Source organism: Cervus canadensis, chromosome 14 (genome assembly GCF_019320065.1).
Source record: "Cervus canadensis isolate Bull #8, Minnesota chromosome 14, ASM1932006v1, whole genome shotgun sequence".
NCBI classification, from domain to species: domain Eukaryota; kingdom Metazoa; phylum Chordata; class Mammalia; order Artiodactyla; family Cervidae; genus Cervus; species Cervus canadensis.
In genome coordinates this window covers 13,529,533-13,542,004 of record NC_057399.1, presented here as the reverse complement: position 1 = coordinate 13,542,004, position 12,472 = coordinate 13,529,533, and the positions used below count along the sequence as shown (strand labels likewise).

At 53.6% G+C, this 12,472-nt stretch overlaps 1 protein-coding gene across 1 annotated transcript in view; it reads right to left on the bottom strand.

Moving 5' to 3' along the window:
- Positions 1-3,677: 3,677 nt before the first annotated feature.
- TLN1 (talin 1) overlaps positions 3,678-12,472 on the bottom strand; it is a 32,706-nt gene continuing 23,911 nt past the window's right edge. Inside the window, exons 44-57 of the mRNA XM_043486490.1 lie at positions 11,885-12,031; positions 11,588-11,754; positions 11,316-11,499; positions 11,100-11,225; positions 10,884-11,000; positions 6,469-6,654; positions 6,239-6,346; positions 5,644-5,749; positions 5,324-5,448; positions 5,099-5,224; positions 4,930-4,992; positions 4,638-4,820; positions 4,357-4,485; positions 3,678-4,245 (exon numbers count right to left, since the gene is read on the bottom strand). Of these exons, the coding sequence (XP_043342425.1) occupies positions 4,120-4,245; positions 4,357-4,485; positions 4,638-4,820; positions 4,930-4,992; positions 5,099-5,224; positions 5,324-5,448; positions 5,644-5,749; positions 6,239-6,346; positions 6,469-6,654; positions 10,884-11,000; positions 11,100-11,225; positions 11,316-11,499; positions 11,588-11,754; positions 11,885-12,031 (1,893 nt within the window). The 3' untranslated portion in view covers positions 3,678-4,119. The remainder of the gene's footprint in view (positions 4,246-4,356; positions 4,486-4,637; positions 4,821-4,929; positions 4,993-5,098; positions 5,225-5,323; positions 5,449-5,643; positions 5,750-6,238; positions 6,347-6,468; positions 6,655-10,883; positions 11,001-11,099; positions 11,226-11,315; positions 11,500-11,587; positions 11,755-11,884; positions 12,032-12,472) is intronic.

Below are 12,472 nucleotides of genomic sequence, written 5' to 3'. Positions count from 1 at the left end.
CCCAGGGCGCAGACTTGTACTTGCGTAGCACTCATGCTGAGGTCAGTGCCGGAGCGGGACATCGCCAGACTTTTCTTAAAGCTGCCACCTTTTAGCATCCTGTCCCCTCCCTTCCCTCGGCTGATTGCCCGTGGCTGCAAAGACGACCGGGTGCCAGCTTTTCTGAGAAGGCTTCTCTGTCCACTCCTGCCTCCCACCCTCTCCACCTCAGAGGTGCCTGTTTTTCCTGCAGCCTCCTAACTAACATTCTCATCACAGTCCGCCTTATACTTCTTGTCCCCGTTTGCTTCTCCACCTGTCTGTGACCCCTCCAGAGAAGGGACTCTGTTTCAGTTCTGAGTCCCCACTGTGGCATAGCATCAGGCATAGAGTTGGCACTTGATAAACATTTGCCAGGTGAATTTTTTGTGCACCAGGTTCAGAATACATGAAGATACTTTGTGGATGACTCATGGTCTAGTGGGGCAATTCTCAAACCTTTTCATTTTAGAACCCTATACACTCTTAAAAATTGAGAGTGGGGTTTGAAGATTGAAAAAGCTTTTGTTGAAGTATGTTATATCTATCAATACTTATCATATTAAAACAAACAAAAAATTCACTGTTTGTTAATTCATTAAAAATAAAACAAACCCATTACTGTGTTAACATATGTTTAATGAAAAATAACTATATTCACATCCCCAAATTAGAACATGGCAGTTGTTTTACACTTTTGCAAATCTCTTTAATATCTGGCTTAATAGACAGCTGGATTCTCAAAATCTACTTGTGCTGTCTATCTGTTGCTATATGTGTTGGTTGTTTGAAGAAAATCTAGTCTCACACAGATACGTAGTTGGAAAAGAGGATAGAATTCACTGACCCTTGAACATGACAGGGGTCTGTGGAGTTGCAAATCCATACCTTAACCCTCTATTTGCTTGCTTCCTCCATATACATGATTCTGCATCCCTGGATTCAACTAACCACTGATCATGTAGTACTGTAATTATCTATTGATCCCCATATAAATGAAACAACCCATGCTGTTCAAGTGTCAATGGCATGTGTAACCTTTTTGGGCAATTGTGGATATTCTTTGATACTACATCAACACTTGACTATTCTCTTAAAGGTTAGCTGCAGTGAAGAACCTGACCGTATCAATAAAATCCATTGGTCTGTATTGACTTTGGTTGGATCATTTTTTTTTTACTCAGGGATAATTTTGTAACAGCATGTATGCATTGGTCATTTGGAAAATGATTCACTGAGCTATGCAGGTGTTCCAAATGTCAACACATTTCATTATTTATTATTTAAAAAGTCCTGATGGTTTCCACAGAAAAGCTTGTTTTAAGTTTGGGGAAGCCGTAAAGCTCATGGTGGCAGATATAAGTTTTCTAAAATTTTAGTTTTCACTTGAAACTTTGAACTGTATCATTGGCAACAAGTGCTGGCAGGCTTTTCCTTGAAGTGACACGTTCTGTTTTTGAGAAGAATCTGCCAGCTACCCAAGTCTGTCAGTCATTCCTGCAGGTAAATGTGGTCTATGAAAAAAAGCAGCTAGTTAAGCTCAAAGAACTGTCTAGGTGCTTTCCTTGAGACACCATCCTACTTTGGTGTGCACCAGAGAAGTTCTACACATGTTCCCCAGTTGATCACATGGAACAGTGAAACACTTGTTCCTGCAGGACTAAGATTTCACAAAATGAATAATTTCTGCTGCTTCCTCAAGGACATTCTTCAGCAAGAAGCCAGCATTTATGTCTTACATTGTCAGTGCATGGTGGTGGCGAGTACAGTGACTATAGTTTGGGCTACTGCCTCGGTTTGTACTAAGGCAGCTTACCCGCCAAATGTTCTTTCCCTGTCAGTGCAAATGCTGACGCTCTGAAAAAGGAAAACAATGTCTTAGTATGACTATGAAAGTCATCTTTTTTCTGTTTATTTTTCGCTGTGCTGGGTCTTCATTGCTGCGTGGCTTTTCTTGAGTTGCGGTGAGCGAGGGCCACTCGTCCCGCAGTGTCTGGGCTTCTCATCGCAGTGGCTTCTCTTGTGGCGCATGGCCTCTAGGGTGCGTGGGCTTCATCACTTGCGGCGTGTGGGCTCAGTGGCTGTGGCTCGTGGACTCCAGGGTACAGGTTTGACAGCCGTGGTGCAGGGCTTAGGTGCTCTTTAGCGTCTGGGGTCTTCCCTGACCAGGGGTCGAGCCTGTCATCTGCATTGGCCGGCGGACTCTTCACCACTGAGCCACCAGGGAAGCTGCCATAAGGACCCCTGAAAGGATCCTGGGCACCCCTAGAGGCCCGAGGGTCAACCGCATTGTAAGAACTGCTGGTCTAATAGGTATTTGGGTCTCTGTCCCCAGAAGGCTCCCTGAGGCATCAGTATCGAGAGGAACGTGATTGGTCACAGTTCCTGAGGATATGGCAGGGAAGCGGTAGCAGGAGTCAGCAGCTGTCTGGGCTCTTAGCTGGAGGAGTTCAGACGGTCTGGACTACCACTTGTTGGGGAAGTGGTAAAAGGGATTTGATCTCTAAGGTCCTCAGTGATGCCAGGACATTGAATCTGGGGTTAGGGGGCCACAGCCACACGGACTGAGTTGCCAATCTGCGTCAGAGAGGTGATAATACATCTCTGTTTTCCAGTGCTTAGCCTGGGCCTGGCTTAGTAAATATTGAATGAATTAATCACAGGTGACACAGATGATAGTAGGAAGCTGGCACCTCCCATTATGGCTACCCTGGGGAGGACAGAGTCATTCTGCTTTAAACCGACTTTAATGGGGCAGGAGTAGAGATGTCATGCCTTTAAGGAGGTGACAAGAGGTGACAAGAGTAGCAGCAGATTGGGTGGTGTTTGTGTTCTACTTGGAGGGAGAAGCAAGGAAGTAACATGCTGAGCGATAGGGCTGGTTGGAGAATCGTACATGGAAACAGGGGCAGAGCTGAGAGGGCTGCCAGATGGTCCAGGCGGCGTGGGCAACGTGGGCAGATGTGGGGGGAAGTGGAAGCACACGGCACCCCCCACCTCGCCCACTCAGCCTCCAGGTGAGCAGCTGGCACAGGGCTCCCAGCACCTGCCTGGCTGCTAGGGGAGCTCTGGCCCGCTGATGCGGCCTCACGCTTGGGTCTGGCTTTTTCAGTTCCTTTTCTTCTGGTTCTGTTGTGGGCAGGAGTGGCAGCAAGGCCTGGGAGGGGCTGGAAGCGCCCAACCCGGTCAACGGTTGAGCCTCCCCAAGGCAGCCTCAGGTTGGAATTTTGGCCTGTTAACTGCATCAGCCAAATCTGGTCATAGTTCTCTTAGGCTCAGACACTTGTATCCATAGGCTTGTTTTCAGCAAAGCTGCTTCTTGAAAATTCAGACTTGGTGAGGGACTAGATTTGTTCATGTGAGCGGTGATGAAGAACAGTGTCCCTGGTAGCCACGAAGAGCACTGGCAGCTGCCCGCCCAGGAAGAGAAAAGTGACACTCGGTGTGGCGTGGGCGCGGCCGGAGAGGCAAGGGACACCAGGAGCGTGAGCGCGCCGGGCAGCTTCCTGGCCGGGAGGGCTCTAGGGCTCTGCGTGGAGCGGGAGCAAGGGGCCTCGGGGCAGGCTTCTGAGCCCATGGAGCTGGGCCACAGCACTCCACCCCATTCTCTCCCCGCCTGCCCTCGGGACGGGTGCCGCCTCATGAAGCCAGGCCGAGGCTGCAGGCAGAATCACCTTTATTGGAGCATGACCTGTTTGGGGCTTACACCCCCGGCCCCCACAGGTAGTTGGGGGTGGGGGGCGGATAGTATAAAAAGGGATGAGTAGAGTGGAGGCTGCGGGGACTGGCTGGAAGCTGCTGGCAGGGTGGCGCGGGCTGGGGCCCTGGCAGGTTCAGACTGAGGTACAGCAGCGTTAATAATACTCTGGGAACGTTAATACTCTGGGGAGGGGCAGGCACTTAGGGGGCCCTAGGGCTTGAAGGCACTTGGGAGTCCGGGAAGGGCCAGGGAGCGTGCGGCAGGACTGGGCGGGGCCAGGCCCGGGGCTTGGCAGGCACTTGGGGGTGCTGGGGTTGGGCCGGCTGGGCCCGACAGCCCCGGAGGCTTTGGTAGTGAGGCGCAGTCTCTGGGCTGGGTCTGTGACGCACACAAGCGGCTGTCTAGTGCTCGTCTCGCAGCTCTGAAGGTAGGAACTTGTACTGCTGCTGCCGGATCTGCGCCAGCTTCTTCCGTGCCTCCTCCAGCTCCCGTTCCTTCCGGAGCATCTCTTCCTGGGCGGCAATGATCTGAGGGACAGAGATGAGGGACTCGGTCAGTGAGTATGTGCCTCAGGGTCTGGGGGAGTGGGAACCAGGGCAGGCATCGCAACTGCCCTGCTGACATCCCTCAGAGCTTACCTGGGCAATGCCCCCGACCATCTTCTCCTTCACCACCACGGTCTCATTCTCCTGTTCCTCGAAGGCTGCCGCCTTCTGGGCTGCCTTCACCAGGTTGTCTGAGGCTCGCTTCACTGCGTTGCCGGCAGCCTGGGCAGAGAGAGAGAGCAGGCAGTGTGAGGTGAGAACTTGGGAAGGTCCCAGATGAGCAAGGCCCTCATCTCCCTCGCAGAAAGCGTGCTGGGGGTGACAGCTGAAAGCAGCGAAGCTCAAGGCACAAGAGACGGGCCAGGGGGCCTCACCTGAAGCCGCTTCATTGCCTCAGAGTCCTGGTCGGCCTTGACCTTGCAGGCTACGAGGAGCTGGGCTGTGGAGGCGGCGACCTGCTTGGCCGATGAGATGAGCTTCTCCTGGCTGGCGTGGCCTTGGACAGCTGCATTGGCTGCCTCACACAGGTTGTTGGTGGCCGCGGCCACCATCCGGGCCTGAGGCAGGGAGATTAGGTTAGGACGTGCCTCCAGCCCTGGTCCATCCCCTCTCCAGCCTCTCAAGTCCCTGAAGTGCAGAGGGGCACACGGGGAGTTATGCACTCACAGCAGAGATGAGGCCCTGGGACCACTGTCCATCATCCAGTGCGTTGGCTGGAATGGCGCCCACCTGCGGAGGAGAGCAGGCGTCTGCTCAGACGTGTGCCCTCCTAAGAGCCTCCCGGAGGAGACCATCATGCATGTGAAGGCAAAGCTGCTGGTATCCAAGTCCTTACCTTCCCCTGGGCCACCAGTTCCCTCTGGGCAGCTGAGGCAGCCTTCACCAGGGCGCTGGTGGCTGCTGCGATGGACTTGGCAGCTTCCAGTATCTGCTCCTCAAAGTTCAAGGACTCGTCCGCCTCCTGCAAAAAAGAGAGAGAAGTGGCAGAGAGAGATGCAGAGTAAGAGGAGGCCGAAGGAGCAGACATTCTGAGCGGAGGGGAGAAGGGAGCAGGGCTGACCTTGGGTTTGGCCCGGGGCTTCAGCTGCTCCAGCTTCTTGGCCGCAGCCTCAATGGCAGCCGCGGCTCCCAGGAGTTCGTTCTCAGCAATGACCGTGGGGTCCTCTGGGTCCACCCATTCTGTTCCTGGTGGACGAAGCGAGGAGGGAAGGGGCTAAGGCAGAGCAGGGAGATCAGGAGCAGCGGGCAGCGTGCTTACTGTCCCCAGGCCCTGGCATCTGTGAGGACTCGGCGGAGGCCATCTCTGAGCAGCCTCCCGGAAGCAGAGCTCTCCCCAGAACAAGGGTTTCCCTTCCCTGCCTGCCCCTGGTCGCCCCTCACCCTTCATGGCCTCAGCAGCCTGGATGAGCTCAGTGACTGATCCAGCCACGCGCTTTGAGTGCCCCGTCAACTGCTGCTTCAGTTCTGGGCTTGGCTTCTGCAGGGTCTGGGGAAGATGGGGCAGGGGCAGAGAGCAGCAGATCTCAGCTTCTACCTTGACCCCTGAAACAGGGCAGACCCCGCCCCCTCCCGCCACCCCCACCGTAGGCCGCTCCACACCACAGCCTGGAACAGCACACAGCCTATCCAGGTGCACGCCAGACATCACACTGCATGCATGGTGAAGACAGTGCGTCACTCACAGGCTGACAAGGAGCCAGGAGGATGAAATGAGGAGAAAGAAGAGATGATGAGGTGGGGGGCGGGGGGGCAATCAGGCGGGAAGAAGGGAGACAAGAAGAGAGGAGGAGGTGAGTGGGAGAACCAAAGATGCTAAGACCGATGGAGCCCCAGCGGAAGGGAGACGTGGAAACAAGGACAGACTCGGGAACAGATGGTGGGGCGGGGAGGAGATCTGAACCACAGGTTAGCGTGCAGGGCCTGAGGCCTGTGCGTTCAGGGGGGCCGCTGTGAGGAGCAGACCCCTCCGCCTTACCAGCAGCACGTGGTCCAGCAGCTCCAGGTAGCCATTGGCACATTCCCGGCCGAAGTGCAGGGCTCGGAGCCGCACGTCTGGAGCCACTTCCGGGTGGTAGGCGGCCTCCTGTAGCACAGAGTATACGTCAGCCTGAGGATCCCAGAGAGCTCCCAAGTCCCTGCAGGTTCTCCCCTACCGTGCTGCCCTCAGGCTGCCGCACACTGCGGCCTCACCGCCGGGATTTCTACCTTGCAAGCCCGGAGCATATCTGCAATAGCACGGCGACTCAGATTGGCTGTAGCAATGACATCCTCCTGGCGACAGGAGTTCCCAGCGGCAACGGCCTTGGCGGTTGCCATGGTGATACCCTTGGTCATGCGGATGAAATCTTCAGGGGTAGAGGTCTTGGCAGGTGGCTCTGGGGAGCAGAAGACCTATTGAGGTAGAACAAGAAGAAAAACTCCCCAGTGAGTGAGGCTGTGAGATGATGCAGCACTTGTGTGACTGGTTCATTCATCTGCGTGTTCCGTCAACAAGCAGCCACTGAGGAGTTATTGTAGAGACTTGGAGACTTTCACACATTCACAGCTGATACAATAGAAGGCAGCTGGTCCTCATTTCTGACTAAAGTGATCGAGGAAAGTGTATTTGTTTGAAATTAAAGAAGTACCTTTGCGCTGGCTTTTCATTCCTAAAGAGAAGTCTTAATGTGGTGAGTGGCGAAGGTGGGTAAGGAGCTGGGTCCCAAGGATACGGGTAACAGGAGTGCTCTGACGTAAGTGGCAGAGCACAAATAACCAGGCTGTCAAGTGTGAGAGAGGATTGAGGAATGTTCCAGTACAGGGACGGCAGAGCAAAGGCTGTTGGGACCTTGGATATCAGGACAAGGAACTTAGACTTTTACACAGTATGTAAAAAGTCATGAAGATATTGTGCTGTATGTGTTCACCCAACAAATTCAATCCCACTGAAGATCAGCTAGGTGGGAGACTACGTGAGGTGCTGGGGGTGCAGTGGGGGACAAGGTAGACAAGGTCCTTGTTCTCATGGACCTTACGTTCTGGTTTTGGGTACAAATGATAAATAGGTGAACGAGCAGGGAAACTACACTGTGAAGGGAAGGGAAAAAAAAAGAGGGTGCTGTGATGAGAAAGAAAAAAGAAGTTCTTTTTCAGAAAGGTGGTCAAGGAAGCCTCTGGCGGAGGGGATGTTTAAGCTGAAGCCTGAAGGATCAGAAGGGGCCAGATGTTCAAAAAACTAGTAAAGAGCAAGAACAAGGGTCTGCAGTGGGCGGAGCTGAGAATGCAGGGGCCTGGGCCCTGGCCAGGAGGAGAGAAGGGTGAGGAGAGACTGGGAAGGCAGCAGGGGCCCTGGAGCCTGGAAGGCCGTGGTAAGGAGAGCGGACTTTACCACAGATGCCAGGGCAGTCACAGGAGGGTCGTAAGCACTGAAGTGACATAACCTGATTTATATTTTTAAGAGATTATTCTGGGAATTCCCTGGTGGTCCAGTGGTTAGGACCCAGCACTTTCACTGCCATGGCCCTGGGTTCAATCCCTGGTTGAGGAGCTAAGATCCCACAAGCACCCCCCACCCCAAAAAAATTATCCTCTGTGTAGAGAGGATTGACTGGGGAGGGGGAGGTGAGTGGAGAAGCAGGGAGTTTACATAGACACTGTCACATAAATACAGCTAAGGCCTGATGATGGTTTGGACAAGGTACTGGTAGCAGAGATGGGAAATGAGAAAATGAGGTCTACTTGGAGGGACCACTAAAAGAACTGCTGATGAGCTCAGATGTGGGGAACAATGAGAGAAAGATGTTAAAATGGAGTTTCTGGCTTTAGGAACTGAGTTACTGAATGGTGCTGTTTAGTGATATGGGAAAGAGGAGGGACTGAATGATCAGGTTTGGGAAGTAGAAAGGAATTTCAATTTGAACATCTCTGAGGAGAAGTGAAAACAGAAGATGAGAAAGACAAATTTAGAAGTTAGAAAGGTGGGGACTGCCCCAGTGGTCCAGTGGTTAAGAATCTGCCTGCCACAAAGACAGAAATATAGATCAATGAAACAGAATAGAGGGCCCAGAGATAAATCCACAAACCTATGGACACCTTATCTTTGACAAAGGAGGCAAGGATATACAATGGAAAAAAGACAACCTCTTTAACAAGTGGTGCTGGGAAAACTGGTCAACCACTTGTAAAAGAATGAAACTAGAACACTTTCTAACACCATACACAAAAATAAACTCAAAATGGATTAAGATCTAAATGTAAGAACAGAAACTATAAAACTCCTAGAGGAGAACATAGGCAAAACACTCTCCGACATAAATCACAGCAGGATTTAGACCCACCTCCCAGAATATTGGAAATAAAAGCAAAACTAAACAAATGGGACCTAATGAAACTTTAAAGCTTTTGCACAACAAAGGAAACTATAAGCAAGGTGAAAAGACAGCCCTCAGATTGGGAGAAAATAATAGCAAACGAAGCAACAGACAAAGGATTAATCTCAAAAATATACAAGCAACTCCTGCAGCTCAATTCCAGAAAAATAAATGACCCAATCAAAAAATGGGCTAAAGAACTAAACAGACATTTCTCCAAAGAAGACACACAGATGGCTAACAAACACATGAAAAGATGCTCAACATCACTCATTATCAGAGAAATGCAAATCAAAACCACAATGAGGTACCATTACACACCAGTCAGGATGGCTGCTATCCAAAAGTCTACAAGCAATAAATGCTGGAGAGGGTGTGGAGAAAAGGGAACCCTCTTACACTGTTGGTGGGAATGCAAACTAGTACAGCCACTATGGAGAACAGTGTGGAGATTCTTAAAAAACTGGAAATAGAACTGCCATATGACCCAGCAATCCCACTCCTGGGCATACACACCAAGGAAACCAGATCTGAAAGAGACACGTGCACCCCAATGTTCATCACAGCACTGTTTATAATAGCCAGGACATGGAAGCAACCTAGATGCCCATCAGCAGACGAATGGATAGGGAAGCTGTGGTACATATACACCGTGGAATATTACTCAGCCGTTAAAAAGAATTCATTTCAATCAGTTCTAATGAGATGGATGAAACTGGAGCCCATTATACAGAGTGAAGTAAGCCAGAAAGATAAAGAACATTACAGCATACTAACATATATATATGGAATTTAGAAAGATGGTAACAATAACCCCATATGCAAAACAGAAAAAGAGACACAGATGTACAGAACAGACTTTTGGACTCTGTGGGAGAAGGTGAGGGTGGGATGTTTTGAGAGAACAGCATCGAAACATATATATTATCTATAGTGAAACAGATCACCAGCCCAGGTTGGATGCATGAGACAAGTGCTTGGGCCTGGTGCACTGGGAAGACCCAGAGGAATCCGGTGGAGAGGGAGGTGGGAGGGGGGATCGAGATGGGGAATACATGTAACTCCATGGCTGATTCATGTCAATGTATGAAAACCCACTTCAATATTGTAAAGTAATTAACCTCCAACTAATAAAAATAAATGAAAAAAAAAAAAAGAATCTGCCTGCCAGTGGAACATGGGTTGGATCCCTGGTCTGGGAAGATCCTGCATTCAGTGGAGGAACTAAACCTGTGCACACAACTCCTGAGCACAACTGAAGCCCATGTGCCTAGAGCCCGTGCTCCACAGGAGAAGCCACTGAAAGGAGAAGCCTGTGCGCCGCCAGGAAGAGCAGCCCCGGCTCGCCATAGCTAGAGAAAGCCCACGTGCAGCAAAGAAGACCCAGCACAGCCAAAAAATAAGTTAAAAAAAAAGGATGAGAGTGACAAAGCCTGAAGCAAGGAGGCCAGGCAGAAGCCTGGCAGAGGGGTCACAGTGAGGGGAGCGCTGCCTGTGGTCTGGGGAAGGAGTGACAGGAAGAGACTGCAGGGGGGCGGGCAGGGCCTGGCGAAGGCCCGCAGGCTGTGCGTGAGGCAGTGAAGCCTAGGGGGCCTGGGAGGCGGCCTCCTGGACCGGGAGGCTGTGAGCACGCTGAGTGGGAAGCAGCACGTCAGGAAGAGCGGCTGGTGGGGAGGCACCGCGTCTCGGTGCTAAGGTCAAACGGGAGGCTGAAAATGACTGAACTCAGAACTGGAAGTCTACTTGTCAGAGAACAATGATGAGAGGGTTGAGTCTGCCAAAAAGGAGTAAGAGGGCGATCGGTGCAGTTCCGGGAAGGCCTCTAAGATTCACCTGGCTGAAGGTGAGTGCAACTATAGAGACGTGGGCGGCAACAGAAAAGCCAGTGTCACAAAGACCAAAGGAAGAAGGGCTTCCAAAGGGAGGCGTGTTTGTTAGGGGGTCCGCTGTCTTGGAAATGAAGAAGGTGCTGAAGAAGATGAAGAACAGGAAGTGACCCCTGAATGTGGCAACTGAGAGGCCAGAGAAAGTGGGGGGTGACGAAGAGGGTAGGTGTCACACGCCCAGGAGGAAACAGGCGAGCAAGGGGAGACTCAGCGCAGCACGCGCAGGAGTCTGGCGGCGGGGAGGAGAGCGTGAGTGCGGGCGGCGCTGGCGGGGAGGAGGCCGAGCGTGAGTGCGGGCGGCGCTGGCGCGGAGGAGGCCGGGCCTGAGTGCAGCGGCCGCGCCGGCCGCCAGGCCCGCTCCGCTCCGCAGCTGCCCCGCGCTCACCGCCAGCTCCTGCCGGATGTGCTCCGTGGTGGCCTCCAGGGCGCGGGTGCCCTTGGTGGCCTCGTCCTCCACAGCTTTCACCGTCTTGAGCAGGGACGTCACGTTGGTCACCATCACCTGCGGGCACCAGAGGAGGGAAGGGCGGCCCCGTTTGAAGGGACGGGCAGAAGCACTCTGGTCCGCGCCCCCCGGGCAGCTGCTCTCCTTTCCTCCCACCTTGGCAGAGCTCTTGAGCTGCCACACGGCAGGGTCGTCGCCGACTTTGCCAGCCGCGGCCTTGGTGGCACTGATGAGGTCTCCCAACGCCTTGGCCACATCTTTCACGGCATTGATCAGCACCACCTGTGGGCGAGAGCAGAGGCTCCGGTCTGTGGGAGGAAACGGGGGAACAGGAAGTGGTTCTGGCCAGAGTGAGGCGTGTGGGGCGGATACCTGGGTCTCTGGGTCCTCAGCTCCCAGGCTGGCTGCACCCAGCTTGACCACATCGGCGAGGCGGGTGATGGTGGCCACGGAGGACTGGGCTGCCTGTGCCAACTTCTCCTGGCTCCCAGCTGCGTTCTGCACCAGGACCTTGGTGTCTTCCACCAGCACCTTGGCGGTCTTCAGAATGCCCTCCCTGGGGGACGGCCCAGCCCAGTCAGCCCTTCTCAGGCCTGCCCAACCCCTCTGGCCCCCCACCACACAAGGCCCAGGTCCCGCCTCACCGGTGGTCGGCGAAGGTCTCGGCGCCCTCGCGGTTGAGTGTGCCGGCAGTGGCGAACATGATGGTGGTGTCCAGGTCGGCGATGATGCCGGACACGGCGCTGGCGGCTGTGATGCAGGCCTGGGTGCCACGATTCCCAGCCTGGAGCGCAGCCAGCACGTGGGAGACCTGCGGGAGGCGAGTCCCGTGGTGACCGGGGTAGGGGCCCGGTGAGAGGACAGGTCCTGGGTCTGGGAGACGGGACAGGGGAAAGGGCTGGGGAGCGCAGCCCCCAGGCCGTGGGGACGGGCTCGGTCACCTTCTCAGAGACTCTCCGGGCACACTCTATGAGCTCCTTCTTGGTGTAGGCGTCACTGGGGCTGCACTGCAGGGCGCCTGCCTTGGTGACCAGGGCGGCGCAGCCGTGCCCCAGCTCCTGAACCCGGTGCTTGATGTGGGCGCCGATCTGCGGGTAGGTCAAACAGGAGGTGCGTTTTATGAGGGGATTCAGGGATGTCCACTACACTTGGAGGAGGCACTAAGGACCTAAAACACGCACAGAGGACTAAAGCGGGAGTGCGAGTGCCCTGCACGGACTTGCCCTGTTCCACAGCAGTGAGTCAGGAGGTCTCCTCCCACACACGGGAAACACTAGCCTGTGGGCACCAGCTGTGAGGACCGTGCTAATCAGCGCAGCGAGCAGGAGGGGGAGAAGCCCTCATGCTGGGCTATCTGAAGCAGAGGCCACGGCTTACGGGTTGGCTTGTGTGGTTGTGGAGGGGTTTGGGTTGGGGATTAGGTGTGTCATGCTAAGATTCAATTACTTGCTTTCTTGGAAAGCCAGGAGCTTAGGGAAGGAAGCGCTTCAGGGCTTTGCAACACGGAAGAACTAGGAAGGGATCAAAGG